Source organism: Ursus maritimus, unplaced genomic scaffold (assembly GCF_017311325.1).
Source record: "Ursus maritimus isolate PB19 unplaced genomic scaffold, ASM1731132v1 scaffold_4, whole genome shotgun sequence".
In the NCBI taxonomy this organism is placed as follows: domain Eukaryota; kingdom Metazoa; phylum Chordata; class Mammalia; order Carnivora; family Ursidae; genus Ursus; species Ursus maritimus.
The window spans coordinates 52,380,233-52,402,699 of NW_024426552.1; the positions used below are offsets into that span (position 1 = coordinate 52,380,233).

Consider the following 22,467-nt stretch of genomic DNA (forward strand, 5'->3'; position numbering starts at 1 on the left):
TAGGAGTAGAGTTTCACTTTCTTTCTCTGTCATTGTTTTTAGGAAGTGGGGATAAATGGTCAAACAAGCAACTCTTCTTGGATGCCATTCACCCTACAGAAGGTAAACACAGCAGTATTCTCTGTATCATTTCAGGTAGTCTGTGTTGGGAAGGTTTAAAAAGGCATAATTTATATAGGCTCACCCAACAGCACTATACCTGAGGGCTCATAATTTGGTGGTTTTTCATTTTCAAATCAAAACTGACAGATTTTTTGACCCTGCTGAGGGTCAGGCAGTGTGTCATACGGAGCTTAATTTGTCAGAGGGGCACTTAACACCCTTTGAGCCACAAAAACCAGAAATTCAAGTTTTCCATAACTAAAAATACTCAGTGTTGCATTCATGTTGCAGGAGATGCTTATGGGAGTCAGAATAGAGAAAGCGTGGGGCTTTCCTGGTTGGCTGGGCAGGGGCATGTCAGCAGTGTTCCTGTCCTGAACGTTGCCCCAGGATGCCTCCCAGTACCTCTAAATATGTTCAGACGGAATGCTCAGAGGCTTATGGATAACCAAGGAAAAGTTCCATGCTGACTAGCATAATGGTACAGGTTCTAGGTGCAGATTTTACTTCAGAATTTCCTACAGCCATATTTGTTTGTGATGTCCACCTAATTTCTGGTAAATATTGAACCTTCCAGTGGGTGCTTATTTCTGTGACAGTTAAGGGGCTGTCCTCTTCTTACCATTGATTCCTTTTTTTCATTGTCACTATTTTTAAGGAGTTGAACTTTATTTTTTTTTTAAGTACTTTAGAGAGAGCATGTGCCTGGACATGCGAGCTGGGTGGGGCAGAGGGAGAGGAAGAGAGAATCTGAAGCAGACTCTGCACTGAGCTTGGAGCCCCACACGGGGCTTGATCCCACAACCCAGAAATCATGACCTGAGCTGAAACCCAGAGTCGGGCGCTTAACCGACTGAGCCACCCAGGCACCCTGAGCCGAACATTTTTATAGCCCTTAATTAGGAGTCGCTTCATTTGAAAACTAGAAGCAATCTTAAAGATCATTGAGTCTAAGCCCTTTGATTTACTTATAACCAGAAAGAGGAATTTAATGAAGAAGAACATGTCTTTTGACTCCCAAATACACTCTCATTCCTTTCCTGAAAGGGAGAAAAAATTTAAAATGCACATTGGCCTAAGTCATTTATCAAAAATACTCATGTGTTAAAGATCTTTCTCGGGGCACCTGGGTGCCGTCTGCCTTTGGCTCAGGTCATGATCCCAGAGTCCTGGGATGAACCCCGAATCAGGTTCCTTGCTCAGTGGAGAGCCTGCTTCTCCCTCTGCCTGCTGCTCCTCCTGCTTGTGCTTGTGCTCTCTTGCTCTCTCTCTCTCTCTCGCTAGCTCTCTGTCAAATAAATAAATAAAATCTTAAAAAATTAAAAGTAAAAAAGTAAGAAAACTATTTCTCAAAAAATATTCAAACTTGAGTTTATAGCAAACATGAAATTGTTTTTATTTGGTAGGCACAGTTCACACAAGCCAGATGTCTGCTTTTATGTCATTGCACTTTTACAAAAAATGCCAGCAGTGTGTCTGTTTTCTGGCCTGTTACTTCACATGCAGAACCTCTCTAGAGGACTGTTTCTGCTCTTAGCTGGCAAAGCCCAATATGAATTGTTGTGCTGCTCTCAGCATTAAATGCTAACATCCAAAATGTGATATGTATTAGCTCTTGTGAATTTTAAAGATACATTCTGCACAAACTTGATAAATGTAAGGCACTGGTGAACAATCAGAGGAATCGAAAAGGCTCTTAAGACCATATTTAAATGGTCTTTACTTAAAATGATATTGTTCTAGATGTTTTGTCTTTTAAACAGAAATCCCATGTCATGCAGCACGTGGTATCATAGTGTGTGCAGTGAGGTAGAAAGAATGAATAAGGTTGGAATTAGGAAGCGTGGGTGTCAGTCTCCAATCTGCCACTAAGGACAAAGTGTGGGACAAATTGTGTTTAATCTCTCCAGGTTCACTCTCGACACGTGTACTAAGTGTGTATGTGATGCGTGTGTTTAGGCGTGGGGTGGATGATGGGGGGAGGGTAATACATCAACCTCAGATGTCATTCTCCTTCTCATACTTGCGTTATTACCGTGATTTGTTGAGTGGGTGGTGTGGTGCCAGAGGCAACCTTAGTCTGCAGCCCTAATTCTGCCCTTTAGGGGGCAGGAAAGTAAATCAATTTCAAGTCTTCTAGGCTAGTCCCTAGTCCCAGGGGTTTAATGGGAATAGAGTTACTATCGGTGATATTAATTTTATTTATTATTAATACATATGGATACGTTACAGACTTTGAAGAATGTACACTGAAAGCTGCATGTCTCTTGGTATAGAGTGCCAGGAAAAAAGGAGTCAGTTTGCGCATCAGAAATTACCAGTAATTTGAAGTGCCTTTTTTGGCTATTGATTTTCATACCATCCCCTATATTTCCTCGTTCGGGTGGGAACTGTGCACTTGGTGAATTATCTAGGCCCTTTACTTCATCCTCTCTCACATAATGGCTTGTTTAAACTTTACCTTGAAGAGTACACATAACAAGGACAGAAGATGAACGGTAATCAGGATAATGTTAACATGTGTCAGCCATCCCAGGCAAGGGTTAGACGGAAGTAGTTTGTAGCTGATGTCTATACTAGAAATGTTGCTGCCACTGAGGCGTTCAACTCAGTTTGCTATTCCTGACTTCAGTTAAAGGGGATGATTTCAAGTTCACTATGCTTTTTTTTTTACACCATCCTGAGTATATTTGGCTTGCAATTCTTTTTTTTCCCCAAAATATCAGAAATCTTTAGGTGCTTAGTAATCACATCTGCAGTTTAAATGCTAAGCTTATAATCTGTTTTAAGTATTTTTCCCCATGCTTTTAAAATTCAAAATCACTAAACCATTTCTTGAAACTTTTGCAGATCATAAAAAAAGATTGCTTATCAGCCTAGAATTAAAGGTTAAATTTTCAGATAAACCAAGATGACTTGGATCTGCCACTGTGTTAATGTTTTTACTAAGTTATGGTGTCCTATGCTCATGCTTCAGTTGGAGGTTTCTAATTGTAATAAAAACGATGATGATAATTAATATTGCTTTATAGTTTCCAGAGGGCTTTCACAGTATTTTTTGTAGAACTGATCTTGGCAGGAGCCCCGGAGAACTCAGGAGGGCTTTTTAGCCCCCGAATACATGATAAGGAATTGAAGCCTGACCAACATAAGCAAGAAGAGAAGAAACCAGCACTCTTTCCACTAAAACACATTGGCTGCTTGCAGTTTCGATTTTTCAGGCATATCTGAGCCCTTATTTGGCTCAGATGTTGCAATTATAAGTGGTATCTTAAGAGGAAAAAAAAAAAAAAAAAAACAAAAACCTTAGACTGAGAATCTCCAGAAGATTAGTTCCTTTGCAGTATATAAATCTAATTACGGGGGAGAAAAATCTGGTTTATAGTAAGATTTTCAAACATGATCCACAACACTCAGAATAACCTTGATCTCTTTTCTCGAGTTCAAAATAGTTGCCATGTAACTTCAGCAAAGTCTCTTGGGATCTTAGATAAGGCTCATTCATTTGATTCTTTTTCCTATGTTGCATTCAGCTTCTGACTACATTTTCAGCTCAAGAGAGACCAACCAAAGGCAGTGAGATTCCAGATTTGGCTATAATAATTTCAGTGCAAGTTTGATTCCCCTGGTTGGAATGTGAATTCATGACTCTGGAGCACTCTAGTGGGCTCCTGGGGTTCAGTACAACCACAGTGCTGCTATCTCAAAAAATTTACCCCACATTTTGGGAGCAGGGTTTGGAAAACAAGACAGTCTCTTATTGCCACATTCCTAATGTTGCTCCAGAAGTGAGCTCACATTATCTCTCTCCGATGATACGCTCCAAGTGTGTTATGATTATCGTGAAATATAAAAACTAGCCCTGTGGACTTGTTTCGCAGTGCTTGGGTAGGTTTGTGTGCTCAATTACAAGCTGAAAGAGAAATGACTAATTTGTTTTTAGAGGACAAAAGCCTTTCTTTGCTCACATTTCCATTAGTTTGGCAGGGAGGGGAAGGGGGGGGGAGGAAGGGAACTGGCTTGCTGTCTTGGTGCTCAGCTTCAGACTGCTTTTCTCCCTGAGCTTTTTCCATTTCCTGTCTCTCACCCCCAGGCCTTCCTTTGCTTTGCTAGCATTGCTGGACTCAGATCTGCTATTGCGTCCCAGACGGACCACTTCTTTGCCTTAGCCTTACCTGCCTTCCCCAGCTCTTCCGTCTTACAATAGGGTTCTCTCTCCATGCTGCCCCTGAAGGCTGTCATTGAACTTAGCCTCCAGACAGCACAGGATGTTCTGGGGATAGCTCCTGGGTCAAAGCATGGGGCAGACTCACGCTTACCTCCTCTTCCAAATTCTGGCAAGATCTCATTACATCCCTCTTTCAAATGTGGACAGTCTGCAGGCCCCATCATTACTTCGTGACCTGGCAGTATGTTTATAGGAGACAACATCCAGAGAGGTGGCCTGGCCTCCTTTGCAGTGATTTATGAGAATCTTCTATGTATTCTCACATTTTGCTCTTCCACTTGGTCTGCAACCTGATTTGCTCCTTCTCTGTCTCCCAATAGACCAACCTCTGGGACTTGATTGCTGGTGTCTGTTGGCCAGCCTGCTTCCACCGCCTGGCTCCTTGTCTGCTGGTTTCTGAGCTTTCCCTAGTCCCAGTCTGCTTTTAGGCCTTAACGCTGCCTCCCTTTTGCTATCCCTTTGCAGCCATCCCCTTTGCTTCTTACTGTGTTTTTACTAATTCATCTGGAACACACAGGAAACAGAGCAACCACTGAAAGGAAATGAAACCATTCGAAGACTTACCAAAGGCAAGAGAACCAACGGTCTTTGTCAAGGGAGTACTCTTCCCTCGCCTTGAGACTCCAGAACTGGCTGGAGGCTGGCTAGCACCCTGCTGCTGGGCTATGTAGCAAATGAAAAGAATTTGGGGGCTCATGGCTCCTTTAGAGCCAGTCTGGTCCAGCCTCCATCTTTACTCTGAGACCCATGGTCCTGCAGTTAGTAAATTAAAAGTCAAGAGTAGAATCTAGGTCTCTCTGTGACTATCATTTCCGTCACCCCATGGTCTTTGTGTAGAAATCAGGTCATCTTTTCCTAACCCACTTGGCCTTTTCTTTGACTTCCTGGGTTCTTTCTTTCTGTAAGCAGTTCTTCTGATGTAATTCACCCTTCATCTTTGGAACCCTGCTGTACCCTTATTTCCATAAGTTCTAGATATTTCTAGGAAGTGGAAGGAGAAGAGGGAATAGGTTAGTGCTTTTTCTGGAAGAGCCATCTATAATTTTGTTTTCATACTGGAGAAGTGATTAAAATCCCCCCTGTAATCAGAAGGGACAACTGTGAAGGATCTGGATAAGAAACTAGAAATTTTGAAGCTTGTGAATATCTAATAGATGTTATTTATGCTCATCGTAAACTCACATTCTGGCTTCTTTATACCTACTGGAGGCTTTGAATTTCAAGGCTAATGCAGAGTCATGAAACTTCTTTGGAGTGTTTCTTAACCAAATTAACTTTTATTTTACTGGCAGCTTTTATTGAAGTTTAAACTAAAAAAATCTTAAAATACATACCAGCACTGGCCTATGTTAAGCTAAATATCAAAGTATAAATACACCAAGACTGTTTCCTGGGTACAGATCTAAAATTTAAAAGGAGCCTTTTTCCTAATTTTTGATTACTTGTTTGAAAAGATACTTGGGAACATTGCCAAGTAGTTTCTTTTAAAGAACTATTATCTTAAGCCTGTCCCACAGAGCCCTCTATTATGCTATATTGAGGTAAGGCCAAGCCACAAATCACAGTATGATTTCTGCTTTACATCCTTTCTTTTGATGTAATTGAAATGATTTCCCACTTGTTTTGGAATAGAAAGCCTGGAATCAGTCTCTCAAGGGCAAGGATCTTAATGAATTCATAGCCCTCCTTTCCCAGGGATGTACCTAACCTCATTAAAAACCCAGATTAAAATATTTAAGTAAAGTTCATGCAAGTGTTTATACCAGCATGTGCATTTTTTCACACCCTGAGTTATTCTCGCTCTGTGCTCTTCCTCTTATTTTAGCTTTCTTTTCCTCCCGTGTGATACGCATTGTATTTTCAGTGTCTCCCTTCAGCTCTGCCTTCCCGTCAGCGCCTTCAGTTATCTCCCGGCTCAGTGTGCACCGGGTGGGCCACGTCAGACCTTGATTTCCCGAGCCACACTCCCCTCTCTGTCATAAACTATTTCTGTGCCTGTCTTAAGAGATTGGATGGTTTAAAAATGGAAAGATGCGTCTTTTCCTTGCTTAAAAGCCCTTAGGCCTCTGGAATAAAAAAAAAAAAGAAGTCCCAATTACTAAACTTGACTGCATGTATATATTCTTAAATGCTGACTGCACTCCTATCTACATATACTTGTCTTACTTTTAAATTGCGGGTGGGGAGAGTGAACTCCCAAGGAAATGAGCATATAAGGAAAGATACAGGCATCCCCAGCCTGTTTGAACTGGGAGCAAGGTCTTGCGTGGCAAGCGTGCTCCTTACTGTTGACACAGTGACTCCTCAGATAGAAGTGTGTGCTGTTAAATGATTCATTGGTATTCACTTAGAATGAGGGTACCTAATACCTTTCCTGGAGCTGTGCTGGCCTGTGGTACTTCAGTAAATTACCGGACTGAGCACATTCACCTGGCCCTAGAATTCAGTGAATGGGAGCGTGTTCACTTATGTTCGGCATCACCAGTGTGGGTCAGGTCTTTGCTGAGCAGTCAGTATGCGTAAGAGGAGGTCAGGCCTCACCATTTGTGTTCCCATCAGTCCAACCTGGTGATTGAAAGCTAGTGTCCCAATGGTAACTATAAATTTAAGTAGTACATATTTAATCTCAGTGTCCTCAGAAGAAGAGAAACTTTTTTTTTTTTTAAGATTTTATTTATTTATTCGACAAAGATAGAGACAGCCAGCGAGAGAGGGAACACAAGCAGGGGGAGTGGGAGAGGAAGAAGCAGGCTCATAGCGGAGGAGCCCGATGTGGGGCTCGATCCCATAACACCGGGATCACACCCTGAGCCGAAGGCAGACGCCCAACCGCTGTGCCACCCAGGCGCCCCGAAGAGAAACTTCTTTTATTATCTTCCCCAGACCAGGTGGCCAAGAGGATCTTGGATAGGGACCCTGACCACCTGTAGAAATTATGGTCTGTTGGAACACAATTCACTCAGATTTGCATACGCTATCTTCCCCACCAAACTGCAAGGTGCAAACACTTAGAAAATGTCTCTCCGATGGCCTCTTGGTTCAGTGTTCTGTTAAAAGAGAGCAAGGGTATCTGAATCCTCTATACCTAATTTATCAAAGCAAATATAAATAAGTATATTTGCTTAAAATTATGGGCACCATTTTATTTCTTTTTCCCATCAGTACTGTGACAACTGTAAATCTCAGTTCTCCATTCAGATGGGTCAGGCACTGAGAGATGTTTCTTTCCAAGAGCAATGTCGATGTCTTGTGTTTTTGTGTGTAACTATATATGATCTGTCCTATTTCAGCCATATTTTCAGAAGACAAAAACACCACAGAGCCTGCTCATAAGGTTAAAAATGCCCTATCCATTCCCAACACTCCAGAGCCAACAACAACACAAGAACCCTTGGTGGGCAGCCAAAAGAGAAAAGCAAGGAAAACCAAGATTACCCACCTTGTCAGGACAGCAGATGGACGGGTGTCACCAGCTGGAGGTACTTTGGGTAAGAAGAGGGAGCTTTACATGAGAGAGAACCAGAGCAAGGTGGTGACTGTCATGGCCACACTGGACAGCAAATGACCATAAGCCAACTGTGGATCCTCATTGAAAAATGGGTCTGTTCTGTGGGTTTGGCCACAGGAACATTTTCCTTCTCTGGATCTCCTTAAGAACGAGTTTTCCACAGGCTCCCAAATGTACAAAGTGTATACGTGTTAAAATCATAGCTCTTTTTCCAAGAGCATTCTTAGAAAGGAAAGGTAATTTTTAGGACTGTGTGTTTCTCCTTCTCTTTCTCAGCATGCACAAAAGCAGTCTTCATTAAGTAAATTCCCGGAGATCCTAGACTTTTAAAAATACTAGATGAATCAGTGTTTCTTCACGGTTCACTGTTCAAGTCACTACAAACCATATTATCAAGTATTTAAAACCATTGGATTAAGGAACCTTAGAAAGCATCCAGTACTTTCTAATAAGCTGATTCTCATCACCAAGGGAGCCTGAGAATGCTTCTGGATTTCTTGAGTTATCTGGACTGACCTTTAACCAAATCTTAACTGACAGTGAATTTCTCTATTTTCAGTCATGGCCTGTGGTCTGTTTGCTGTTCCTGGTGGCCTCCATAGCAGCAGAATTGCCCAAGGGGCCCAAGTTAAGGAGTGGGGTCAGAGAGTAACACTGAGCAGCCCCCTCAGATCTTGGGGTGCTACACCAACGGAGCATTAATGGTCTTCGCTATTGTTGCCTTTCTACCTTTCAGCACCCCCGGCACCTCATTCTCTCAGCTTTGAGGCGTCCCTCCCCCTGCCCTAATCCAGTTTTCAGAAAAAGGTCACAGGTCCATAATGACTTCTATAAATAGCAAACATGTTTAGAGCAAAGGGGGGAAAAAAGAGTGAAAGACAAACCAAGAAACAGACTCTTAACTCTCAAGAACGAATTGATGGTTACCAGGGGGGATGTGGGTGGGGGGATGAGTTACAGAGGTGTTGGGGATTAAAGAGTACACTTACCCTAATGAAAAAAAATTATAAAATTAAAAACAATATTTAAATGAGTGTGTTTTGAATGTAGTATTTATAAATACCTGATTTAGGTTAATCTAATTGCAAGTAAAGATTCATTGCTGAGATAGATTAGGAAGACAATTAGTGAATTTCATACACATTTTGTGTTTAGCGTGTGTAGATTGTTAGAACTATAAAGCATATTAAATGCCCCCATTTTACCCTGTTATATAAGAGATGAAGCTCAGAGAGGTAGGATTTCATTTGTTAATACATTGACCTACTAGCTCTAGATGAGGACTGGAGTCTAGTTTTCCTGATACTTAGTCCAGCAGACCCCTTGCTCCTTCCCTTTCCACTCTGGGTTCTGTTCTGTGATTTTGATTTCATAAATTGCTATAGCATCATTTTCACTTACAGAAAGATTAAAAGATCTTAGAAATATTACTTTCATGTAGAGAAGCACATAGCACTCTCATATTCTAATATCTGACATTTACAGCCTTTATCAATGTCATTCTATATTCAAAACGTTTTAAAAACCATGATAAAGATTCCTCCTCCTTTATAATTGCCACATAATAAAGTATATTCATTTCCAACAGTATATTTTCATAGCATTTTAGCACTTCCTCGTAAATACCACACGGGCCTTCGTCTTCCTTCCAGTAGGTCTTCAGAACAAGAATAACAACTCAGGATCTTACTGGGATTGATTGATCTCATTGGGATTAGTTGAGGCCATCCTAAATGTTCGTGTCACAGCAAGCCAAATGTCCAAGGTGCCATAGCAGAGCATCCTACGGCTTCATCAGAAATGTTGGCTCAGTTGGGTGTTCAGGGGCCTTCTGCAGCATCCACAGGCCCCTTTGCAGAAGTCCCAACATTTTTATTTTGGTCAAAGCCCATTTTTTCCCTCTCACTCTGAGACTGACCTATTCTGTGACCTTGGATAAAACACAGCTTCTCTTCCACTTAGTTTCAGGGCATAATGCTGTCCATAGTTGCAACTGAGTTTGATAAAAGAGTTTTATTACCATGGGAGAAGAAAATCCGTAAAAGCCTTGGTATTCGATAGATGACAGGAGTGAACAAAGAATATTAGCTCATTTCGCATTGTCCGGCAAAGAGTTTCCTCTGTATCCCTTCTCTGGAGAGAACATAGTGATCCTCTTGTGATGAATTTCCCTTTCGTTACAGATGAGAAACCAAAGGAACAGCTGCTGAGGAGTCTCCCAAAAGTGACCGAGACAGGCTGCCATGACGAAGGCTCCCACAACCCCGAGGCCGCGGAGACGCGGAGCAGCACTCCGGAGATGCCGGCCGTGTCTGCGTTCTTCAGTCTCGCGGCGCTGGCAGAAGTGGCTGCCATGGAAAATGTGCACAGGTGAGCGGTGAGCATCAGGGTATTGGGGGTCCTGGTCAACCAACCTTACCTCCGTGTACAAACAGGGATAGGGAGAGCAACATGGAAGCCGAGTCCTATTTTCCGACAGGGCTTGTGTTATTTTTCACAATGCGTTGTGGTTCACAAGACTTGATTCAAGAGCAAGTCACGTCTTAATTAGCAGTGTGGGTAAATATAGGGAAATAGAGTCAGCCAAGTATCCCATTTTGAATCTGGTATTCTGTGACTAGACTTCATTTCCATAAAAAGCCTGGAAGAGCAGAGAAGCAGTATTATCTAACCATTAAGTGTGAGCTTCGAGGTCAGGCCTCAAACCTGGGTTTGAGCCCTGCATCCATCATCTGCAGACTATGAGGTCTTGAGCAAGATGCGTTATTCACCTCTCTACCCTCCAGTTTTTCTTCTGTGAAATGGGTGTAGGTAGCTCTCATTTCATAGCGATGTTAGGCGGAATGAGCCAATGCCCCAGTGCTGGCATGTGGCAAACGCCCCCTTGAGGACGGTGCTGGTGGTGGTGGTGATGCTGCTGGAAGAAAACGGTGGTGGGGAAGAAGCATCTTGTCAACTGTGTCCTGGAGGGCAGGAGGCTTGGGTGTGTCTTTGTCTGTTTGCTAGAAAGTAATTTATTTCTCCCAGCCTTGGTTTTCTCATCTTCCCGTGAGCATAATGATATCCCCAAAGAAGCACAGAGTCGTAAAGATCACATGGGATCATAGATCTTGAAGGCCTTTTGAACTCAGGAAAGCCTCACAGAAAGTATATTAAGTTCTGAGTGTATAATTGGGTATTCTGCTATTTCATGGACCCTTGGGGAAGGCAAAAGAGCCATTTGTAAATTTGAGTATTTCATACTTTTATTCAAGGTGGGTTACCCACAGATGAACTACTTTCCCAGACTTTCAGTCTTCAGTACGAGAGTTTTAGATCTAGCACAACTTCCATACCTGCCCGTTGGGCTTCACTCTCCTTTTCCACATCCATGTTTAGGAGGCCCTGACATAAGCTTTGTTTGCTTCTTGCTCTTTACCTATCATATTAGAGTTCTACAGCTTCATCACAAATCGCCTCTAGATAATTCCAAGAAGTCAAATTCCTTTTCATGTGTATACTGCAAGTGCCTAATAGCAAGTGAATGCTGACAGACATCATTAAAATCTGCTCACGTCTCCGAAGGAGAGAACGCACACACAGTTCTCCACTCATGGGGCTTTACAGTCGAGTACAGACGACAGACCCCTACGCATGTGAGAAGATGAGCTACATGGCTGCATGTTCCTAAGTGCCCCATAAATTTTGGAAATAAGAGGCAATGTAAGAAGTCAGAGGGGATCATAATTCAGGGCTCAGCAAAGTCTATCACACAGCCCCCCTTGCTGCTGCCAGCATCACACCCCGGCTGTGCTGAGCAACCTTCCATGACTGCCAACTTGCAACAGCAGGAAGCCTCAGCAGACCTCTCCGCTCTCATCTCCACCACCCCGTCCTCGCTACCCTGCCATCGTGTGGCATCGCTCGCTGGCACCTAGCTAAGCCAGGTTCTTGGCTTTGCACATCCCCCCTCAGGCGAACTGCTGCCCCTCCTTCCGTCTCTACTCCTGCTTGCTTCTCTCGGTCTTCCTCCTGAAGTCCCTGCACTGTCTGTGTATACGCTCCGAGACCAGCTGCCACACTGGGTTGTAATTATTCACGGACACATCTGTCTCTTCCCAGTGTATTTTGAAAGCAGAGCCCTGGTTTTAATCCTCCTGTCCCCAGCTTCCTTAGCTCTTGGCACACCCATGGATGAATGAACAAGTGAATGGGTAGATGTGTAAATGACGTGTTCTTGAAGTATGTCCACCTAAGTTCACCGGCAGACATACAGAAAATGGTGTCAGCAAGGGTTCTTGTCTTTAAAACCTCTCATTAGAAAGATCAGTATTGGATCCTAGAATCTTACTATCAGTCACGCAAATGGTTAATGTTCTTAATTTCTAGAAAAACGGATCTCCCTGAAGACTCTTAGTTGTAATTTTTGCCCTTACCTGTTAGAGCAGAGCTCCCAGACTGCCCTCTACCTATGGGCTTCATGGAATTGTACCCGGCTTGCACAGCAGGTGCAATGGCTGCTTAGACATACCTGCGTTCATAATTTAGAGCGTGATCCGCAGAGTTAGGGGTAGAAATGTGTCACCTGCATTCTTGTCCTGAGACATCTTAACATCAGGTTCAGAAACCCAACATAGACAGTTTTGCAAAATGTAGGAAATAGGAAGTTGGAATGAACCTTTGTGGAGAGCCTGTTTATTTACTAGGGGTTTCATAAGGGGAAAGCTCATTAAATTTAGTCCTAAACTCAGCCCTGCCAGGTGGGTCTCTTTGAACCCTTTTTAACGATGTTGCAGACGATGAACTTGCCAGGAACGCACAGCCAAACTGAGTTAAGCTTTGCTCTAAGGTCTTTGAACTCCAGCGTCTTTGCCTTTGCTCCAACTCGCTTGCTGCTTGAGCAAGCCTCTCTCAGGTCCGAGGACGTCATGACGCATCTCACTGCCACTTCCACTGGAGCCGGCCCCATCAGTTAGCTGCAGCCACGTCAGGTCCCGCCTCCTCTGCTCTTTTCTGTGACTCACCTGGCTTCCACCCCAGTTTCTCTCTGTCCCTGTTGCTCTTTTTTGTATACTATACTTTTCCATCTTTCACTTTTTTCTTCTTAATGTTTCCTTTTTCACTAATTAAAATTCTTTCGGCTGTTCTAATATTGTTACAGGTTCAATCTTAAAGGTAAAAAAAAAAAGGCATTTTAATTTCATCGTTCTTGAACAAAGAGTTGAACATACTGAACAGTCGGTGCTCACAGCATCCCCACATGCATGAGCGGATTAATCCAGAGGTTTGGTTATAACACATGTTTTGTTTTTCTAAAATCCTGATATCTTAAGCTAAGTGATCATTGGATTCTGAAATCCCCAAATGTTGTGATTTATCTACACTATTTTTTTGTGTGTGCGTCAAGAGAAAGGAACTTGGGTATAGCGATGAACAAGATTCAATTTGAATTTTTAAGTAGCTCCTTTTGTTCTACGTAATCTGAAGGAGATACTGTGTTGAAAAGGTCAGGCCCCTGGAGGCCTGGCTGCTCATCAGAGATTTCCAGCACAGTGATGTGGGGACCACTGTGGGCCAGAGCCGTGAGCGGACGCTGTCTGATCTCTGGTAGGCCTGTGGGGAAGTGTCAAGGAGGTGTCCCATCCTATCTTTTTAGAAGGAGAAGCTCTGTAGAAATTACCAAGAATTTGAAGGGTTTCCTTATAACCGTGAAGTAAATTTTTTCCTACTCATTTACCAAAAGCTGAATGAAAAATCAGCTCACTCTGGTGTAGTTCCAATCCAAATGATGGGTATTTCTATGGATTTTCTAGTCGTGTCTGGAGTTCTGTCTTTGCATGTGTTGATTTGGCCCAAGTTGCTCAGATTTTCTCACACTCTAAAGTCAGTCGCTACTTGCCTACTTCCCCTGCACGCTTGCTCTCCATGTGTCTGTGAGACTTTTCTTTCGTCTTTTCACTCATTTGTGCTAGAGTCACGGGTCCTCTGGTCTCAGGGGCCATTGCTTTAATTGGCCTTATGTTTTAAGTTGGGTTTATTCCTGTATTTTAGGAAATGAGCCTGGAGATGATCAATTAGTACAGGAGAGTTTTCCCCTTGGTCAGCTCAGCAAAGGACATGGTTCATATTTTAATGGATCAAGAGGAAGACTGTTGTCTTAGAACCACGGCCCTTGATTGAAAGTTCCCCACTTTTTAGGGAGTCGCCCCAAATCAGGTTCCACCTCTGCAAAAGGGAGCTGGTGGTTTGGGGGTAGAGTATGTTGTTAAGTCATGTGAGGGGAACTGAGATTAGAAAATTTCAAAAAAGCAGGGGCGCCTGGGTGGCACAGCGGTTAAGCACCTGCCTTTGGCTCAGGGCGTGATCCCGGCGTTCTGGGATCGAGCCCCACATCAGGCTCCTCCGCTGGGAGTCTGCTCTTCCTCTCCCACTCCCCCTGCTTGTGTTCCCTCTCTCTCTGGCTGTCTCTATCTCTGTCAAATAAATAAATAAAATCTTTAAAAAAAAAAAAAGAAAAGAAAAAAGAAAATTTCAAAAAAGCAGCAGCCCTAAGAACAAAAACGGTTTCAGCTAAGTAGCATAAGTAACAAGTGAGCCTTTGGGCTTACATGATACTGGAAAGCTCTTACTAGTTACTCGTCATCTTCTCCTCTTTCTGATACCGTACTCTCAAGTGGTTGACTTCTTTTGTCCTTCTCCTTGTTTTGCAGAGGTCAGAGGTCGACTCCGCTCACCCATGACGGACAGCCAAAAGAAATGCCACAGGCTCCTGTACTTATTTCCTGCGCTGACCAGTGAAGCGCCCTTTAATTGTAAAACATTGTGCTTTACCTACTACCCTAGCCTTGTCTTTACCGAGGGATGCTAGTGAGTCCGTGTGGTGGGAAATACAGACTGCGAACCAGTGCTCATTGCCCTGCACGGCCCAGATTCACTTGAAGCAGAAGTTAGCATCCTGGGCTGGTGTGTTCTTTTGGAACCCAGAGTCTTTGGGGGTGATGTTATCTGTCTGATAATGAGCAGAATGATCCTGGAGCTTTGCTTTCTATTGAAGGCTTTTGATGGTAATCGGTGGTGACTTGGTAAAAGGCTGCCTTTACTGTAGCTCACCCAGCGTCTCTTTTACCAACCAGAGAGTGTGAAACTAGTTTCGTATATTACCTAGTTATTCTTTCCAAACAAAAAAACAAAAAACAAACAAAAAACAAAAACTGACGCACTGCACTAGTTATTATTAGATATTCTTAGTCTTTTTTGTACATGGAGATTTAAGTTCTAAGATGGTTTATATAATAGGTATACCTACATTTATATTGTAGAATAATATTAAAAAGCCTGTTCCAGAGACTCCCAAGCAGCACGGACAGGCAGACGTACCATTGTTAGCGGTGTATGCTCGGCCTCGTGGTCCATATATTCTGCACTTTTATATTTGCCACCAGAGTGGTAGTTTGCTGGCAAAAAAAAAAAGAAAGAAAGAAAAAAAGAAAAAAAAAAGAAAGAAAATTAGAATTCTTACAAGCTGAATTTTTTTCTTAGCCTTGAGTGACCAAGAAGAATTTGCTTGGGGCACATTGTGGCAAATATTTTCCCAGAAGAGTCCTGCAGATTACAGATTACTGATGTTTTCATGCCTTGAGGATTCTTTTATTTTTACACAGGGGTCTAAGTGACCAATGGATCGTTCATACAAACAAAAAAAGAAAAATATTATTCAGAAGTGACCTTAGTATTACTTCACTATTCTGAACACATTGAAGGCACTCACTTCATGTGGACTTTGAGCTACAGACCTTTTCCATCCATCCCAGACCGACTGGACGGGTAGCAACTGCTATGCACAGCCTGATTGCCGCTGCAGGGTTTTAGAGCCATTTTGAGTTGTGTGTTGTGAAGGAGGTATGGAATAAATGATGAGGGAGGTATGCCTGACCAGGGTGGGAGTCTTAGTCATAGAGCCACTGCAAGTTTGTTTCCTTTTTGTGTTCTGTTGCTTTTGAACATAAAACCAACCATACGAATGCCAGTGCCAAGCAGATTACCTGGCTTATTAGAACATTCAACATATTGACTTAACCACCTGACATTCAGTGTCTTGTTTCCTAGCAACACATGCAAAGTGATACATCAAAATTAGTCGGAGGCTACCGATGTTACAGGGTATTTGTTCCATAGCACAAAGTGTATCCCCACTCTTGCATCGCAGCACAAACTACCAAATTTTAATTATTGGATTCCAGCAATAATTTTTATTGGTTTTCAAACTGGCGGAATTTTGATAGCATTAGTTCGAGTTTGAAGCTTTTGAATTAGATCTCTACATGGTGACAGTTTACAAGGTTTTATCTAGCTTTCTTATTTATACTTGACTCAATTGTAACGACGATTTTTTTTTTCTAATCTTAATCTGACCTAACAGCCATACAAAAAAAATGACTCTATTAGTACTGACTAGGTTTAGCTTTTCATAGTTGTAGATATTACTTCAGTTTTGGTGCTGGAAAATATGTACAACATACTAACAGAATTGAAAAAGAATATAGGGATTTGTTTGGTTTGTTTGTTGTTTTTTTTTTCTTCAAAGCAGATAAAGAGGGCAGCAGAGCATTGGAAAGGTGTCCTCAAAAATGCATAATCATTGTGGGCATGGAGGAAGAAGGAATTAGTAAGCTAGGTTAGTCAGAGGTTAAAGCTTAATCCCATTCACATAGAAATAAATCAGGCGAGCAGCCCCAGATTTTAGCATAATATTTTTACTATGATGCTGTTTTATTAATATTTTCTAAACTTCAAAACACAAAGTGAATGTTTGAAAATTGCTGGGTCCCAATGTTGGTGGCTGTTGGAGTTTTTGGACCACTTGCTAGCAGTGATTTAAAAATTATAATTAGCTAAAAATCCAAAAAAAAAAAAAAAACCAACAACAAAAATTGTTTGGTGCAGAACATGCACCTTGACAATGGTACTAACTTGTTATTCTAGAGAACACGTTAGAATAGATCTATTTTTGCCAGAGCACACCCTCCTTCAGTCCTCCAGTTACATTTCACTAGATTTCCTTAAGAGATTGCTGTATATTCATGGGACCTTTTTTAAAAAGAAGCAAAACAGAAGATTACTTTTTTCTATGTGATTAATATCTTACTTGATCTGCTTTTCCTAAACCTCAGTGGCTTTTCCCTTAGGCAGGGGTGGGGTGGGAGGGCAATCTACTGGATATGACTGTTTTCAGATACTTTTAAAAAAAAAAAAAAAACCTTTTTGTAGAAATGCTTAATTTTTAAGCGGTTAGGCACTGAGAGTAGCAGAAATCCTGCAAAGCTTTATAGTCCTTTAGCCACTCGCCTTGTTGTTTCTCTGAGTGAAGTCTTGATTTCAATAATAGTGCTTTTCTCATGCCCTGAATCCGCTGGAGAGGGGTGTTGGTATTTTCAGGTAACAACATTTGTTAGCACAAATATTTCAGACCAACATGTAGTGCCCCCCCATCATTTTCATTTCATTTCACTCATTCTTTATATTTTGGAAAATCATATTGCTATGGTGTGTACCTTAATCTGCCAGCAAACACCATTGACACTAACATTTGTCCCACAAGCATCCTCAAGAGAAAAAGTTGTTGCACCTTATGTAAATCTCAAGCAAACCAAAATATGATGCTTTTCTGCTTTGTTTTATTCTAAATTGTTGTATCATATCTTTCTGAAAAACCATTCTGAATCTAGTTGAAATTATCGATATTTATGCTTTTAACCTTAATTTCTGGATTCAAACCTGTATATAAATCTTTTGAAAAAAATTGTCCTAGCCCTTCTCTGTGATGCCGAAGTGGATGATTTAGTCTCAGATGGAGACAGAGTACTGTTCCAGTTTTCTTTAGCCTTTTATTTATTTAGTTATTCTGGGTATTTTCCTATGTAATTTTGAAGTGTGTAGAGTATATTATAGTAACTGAAGCCGCAGCTCTAAGAAGCTGAGTGAAAGAAAAAAATACTGTAAGACATCCTTCTTAAGTTTTTTATTTGTTTGGATAACTGTAATGAGATCAGGAAAAGGAAAAATGTCCCACAGCCACATTGACGATACAGGTTCTTATCCCCAAATTAGGTTAGTTCCCAGATTTTAGATCAAAATGTAATTCGTCAAAGCCCTTTTATAAGGATAAATCCTACTGTTGTAATTCTGACAGTCTTTTCCCCACAAGTACCAGAACTGTGTTCACTGAATTCTGTCAGATGAGCTTTCTACCAATGCCAGCTCAAAGCCATGCTGAAATCATTCCCACATTATCACTGATTCTAGTTCCTGCCATTAAAACTGCTGGAGAGGGGAAAAAAAAAAAAAAGTGGTGGGACACTCTGAACAAAAGGAGCATCTGAACTGGTCCAGTTATTTATATTCCAACATGTGTATCCCCGTCACTTTCTTACCCAGTCAGATGCTACGCTGCCTAAGTCCTAGAAAGTTTTGTTTGCACTCTGCAGTCTTTGGCTCATCGTATGGAAAAGTTTGCACCTCTGTAAAATCTCAAGCAAATTATAAATTGATACAGAACCAGGAGTAAGCCGGAAACGGAATGAGACGTTTTGTTCATACGGTGTGGGGGTGGGGGGGGAAGGAGGGTGTCCGATGACTCTGTTCCAAGTTTGGCATTTGGCATTAATGTGAAGCAGTGGGACTGTGCTGCCTGCTGAACTACTGTACGAATCCCAAGCTTTCTGGAGACCGGAGGCTGGAGGCTGGCCTCCACAGAGCAGAGGGTAAGCGCCACCGCCTCGCTGGGGAGAAGGAAGGAAGTCCTGCAAGGCCTGGAACCACCCCTTTGGAAAGGGAGAGTCGGGAAGCTGTGGAGGAGACTCCCCTTCGACTGCACTGCTCCTTGGAGCCCTCACAGAAGGCCAATCCAACGGGCTACCTCGGCTTTCAGAGTTCCTCTCAGTAAGTCCCGTTTCCGAGCTTTGTCTTTTCTTGCTCCGACTTCAGTGCCACTGTTGCCCACTGCAGTGTTGTGACTTCCCAGACTGCCTTCTCCAGAGAGAACAATGTATTGCTGAAAACGGGCAGTAGAAGCAAATGTCGTTACTACATCTGACCTATAAAGTATTCAGAGTGACTGCTAGGTGGAAATTACATCTTAGCTCTCCCCACATAGGACCTTGTTTTGCACCTTACAAAGAGTGTACTAATTGTTAATTAGCTGTTGCTTTTATTTATACAAGCATTCCCAAAGAACTAGATTTGGATTTTGTTTTTATTTGAGTTTTGGTATTTTTTTTTTAAATCATCTTACTTAGACTAACATCGTACTTATAATAACAAACAGTTGTTCAGTTTATCTTACCAGATACGTCTGGTGAAGTATTCAGGGTTTGATGGACTGCTTTGCTTTAGTGTGGAAGTGATAGCTAAGTTTATTATACTCCATATTAAATCACCTTGTCCTGTTCACTGGGGACGTTATTTTCTTTACATTTCAGATGAAAGAAGTGACAAAATAGTGAATAACAAGACAAATCTTTTTGACTCCCCTGATACACTTCCATCTGTTTGTGCTAGGCTTTCCTTAAAAAATAGAAGTACACATTTTCTTCACACCCAAGAAAGAGTTTCCTCTCCTGGCCAAATCTTATTTGTGGTGGTAGGATTTATGCTAATAAATTGAAAGAGGAAACCTTATATTAAGTTCTATGGCCACTGTTTCCTTGTTGCAGTCCGTGGTCAAAATTGGTCCTGCCCTCAAATCGATTTTTGTGCACAGAACTAGTTATCGTGAGCATTACTACTCCTTCCAAAGACCTCCCACTACCTTGGGCCAGAACCTGTTACTGAGTAAAAAGGACCTAATTCGATGCCTCCAAACCTTACCACCCGCACCGCAAATCATACCTCACAGGCTCTAACCTGAATCAGAGGCACGTGGGTTTCGAGAACCAACACTGCTGTCCCTTTGTGGCCCCCAGGGGCTGGCTCGTGTCCCCTGACACCTCACGTTAGTGCCTCAGCTGTGAGAGCAGCAGAACGGGGATGGGGCAGGTTTGTGACCTGGAGCTCAGCACATGTTCAACAACGTCCTTCTCATTTCCTTCGCACTAAACGGTCTCTTGCTCTCAGGAATTTGTCCAAAAAAAGAATAAAAACCACCTGAGATTCCATGTACCAGATTATGAACTTTTCTCAGAGGTTTGAATTGCTTACTTACACGTCATAAACTAACCACAGCTTCATTTGACCACCGGGTCTTAAGTCTGTTGACTGTTTCAGCATGACCGAATCGCTCATTTTTTTGCTTTCAGAAATTGGCTTGGTTCTCTTTAGAGTTGGTGTAAACATGCCATGTAATAAATGATTTCCACTTAATGGTACAACAGAATTATTGCTTTCTTAGATGTATGTGTAGTAAAAGTCAATATACACATTTATATAATTTCTTTCTTCAGAATCTTATACTTAATTTGATATTTCTAAAAATTGCACATGTAAGTCATGTGTATAACATGCTAAAGTACTTTAACTGTGATCTTAAAACTGAATAAAAATATTTAATAAAAATTTGAAATATTTTAAAGAGATTATTCAAACATATTTCTTGACGTTCACCCCCCTGGCCAGACAGTACGGTGCCTTCAGTAGACCCTATCTACCAACGATATTTTAGCTATTTCAGAATGTCAAATGCTGGTCTCCCCCAAACTGTTTGCCTGAGACTCCCCATGTTTGAGCAGCCTAGGCTGCTTTTCCCTCATGGGTGGAGTAGAAATCAGCCTGACAGAAGAAAGAAGATACGCTTCATTCTGCTGCTCAGGAGGACAGCCTCCTGGCAAACGTCGACCTGAACATACCAACTTCCCCCGAACTGTAATCAAACTATGGAAGTGATAACATTAAGACTATAACCTAGAGTATAAATTCAGACCTCAGTTTTGCTGAATACAATGTCCTGAACCTTAGAACCTCGGATATGTTCTTTCAATCCTTCAGAATAGCACACGCACGCACACTCACACAGTGTATAAATACAGGGTATAATGATACCACAGGCTTTGCGTTCAGACTTATTTCAAAGTCTGGTTCCACCCATTTATTATTGGATTTTTCAACCTCCCTGAACTCCACTTCACTTACTACATGATGGTGGTGATAATGCCTCCTCACACTTCTTCTAGAATGTAAAGGAAATACATATGAAAATGTTGACATAGCGCCTATAAGGGAAAAAAATGTTCATTAAATGATAATTGTTGATTTTCTCATTTTTATTCCAACTCGAAGGTTGGTATGTTTAAGTATATTCCGAAGAGACCCTAACTATAGCTAGCTCCCTCTTTCAAATACACTCGTAAGGGCCTGATGCAGTAGGAGTGAGCTCCGTCAGGAGATACAGTGGTGTAGGAGACCCAGAACACGCTACATTCACACGGGTAACTCACACTTGCGTGTGTTGTGCTGTAGGAATGCTCCGTAAAATCGGTCTGCCTGGTGAATTACATGTTCTAGTTCTCCAGCACGCTTTTTTGAATAACTGAGAATAAAATATCTTGTAGTGGGGTGGGGGGAGCTCCGTACCAAAGAGTGTAAGTTCCACTAGGCCAGAAGATGACAGGTCATGCACACGTGTGCTGTGCTGGGTCTGCGTGGATTCCATGGTACGTCGGTCCTTTGCGGTAGAACATACAGTCTCTTGCGAGGAAAAGTAAAGTGGTTATCAAAGAGCTAAAAACCAATAACGCTGACTCCACTCTGTTCATACCGAAAACAAAATTGTTCATCATCACTTTTCAGAAACCTTTTCACCTTTTGGAAGGATGGAAATTTTCAAATATTTGCAAAGGGAAGAGACTAGCAGCATACTGAACTCCCTGGACCCATTGCCCAGCTCCAACAAATACCAACATTTTCTCAGTTCCAGTTTCATTTGTATTTCACCCATCTTCCTTCATTTCACCTCCCAACCCTAGCTCTGCATATCCCAGAAGTGTGATTTCGTGTATAAATACTTCAGAGACAGCCTTTAAAAACAAATATTTTGATATGCGCAAATTTTCTTTTTTTGATCAATCGCCCCCTCACGATTCCAAAAATATGTATGTTTCCTGCCCAAAGCAAAAGGAATCTGTGAGCCACGAGAGGAGTCGTGCTGGAGTGAAGATTATTTGGAATTAGGTTACGCTGTTCATGTTAGATATCTCTATATTTACCTTTCCCAATCCACAGTTTCCTAAAGAGATCATCAGAGAGACCCTTTTCTTGGCATGTCTTTATTTTTGGCCTTGCTTCCTATGATCTTTACTTTTTTTTCCCAGACAATGTCTAAAAAGGCCCAAGGGCTAAAACTTTTATAATCTTATGTAAAATTTTCAGGAACTTGTATGTCCTCTACGCTTTTCCCTCCAAGCCTGTTCCCACTTACGTTTTCCTCTCCTGGACTTGCAAGAGTGATGTCGGTTGTAGGGGAGCAGTAGAGGTAAATTTTTAGATACACTCTGGAAGGCAGGTGGCCAAAGATTTAAAAAATCTGAAGTCCTGGCTCAACAGGCCAGAAATTAAAGCGTAAAATGAAATCCCTGCTGGAAGAGAGAAAATGATAATTCCTACTTTAAGGCTCACCCCACTTGGAGATCCCTCACCTGAGGGAATTTTACTAAAGCTCATT

At 41.9% G+C, this 22,467-nt stretch overlaps 1 protein-coding gene across 11 annotated transcripts in view; it reads left to right on the forward strand.

Moving 5' to 3' along the window:
• Positions 1 to 20,359, forward strand: part of BBX (BBX high mobility group box domain containing) — a 265,993-nt gene extending 245,634 nt beyond the window's left edge. For 6 of the 11 annotated variants that reach the window (XM_040621187.1, XM_040621193.1, XM_040621191.1 and 3 more), the window contains 4 exons: positions 43 to 102; positions 7,621 to 7,818; positions 10,022 to 10,208; positions 14,528 to 20,359. In XM_040621187.1, coding sequence (XP_040477121.1) covers positions 43 to 102; positions 7,621 to 7,818; positions 10,022 to 10,208; positions 14,528 to 14,615 — 533 coding nt within the window. In that variant the 3' untranslated portion in view covers positions 14,616 to 20,359. The remainder of the gene's footprint in view (positions 1 to 42; positions 103 to 7,620; positions 7,819 to 10,021; positions 10,209 to 14,527) is intronic. The other 5 variants (XM_040621196.1, XM_040621197.1, XM_040621192.1 and 2 more) reach the window with 4 other exon arrangements.
• The last annotated feature ends 2,108 nt before the right edge of the window (positions 20,360 to 22,467 follow it).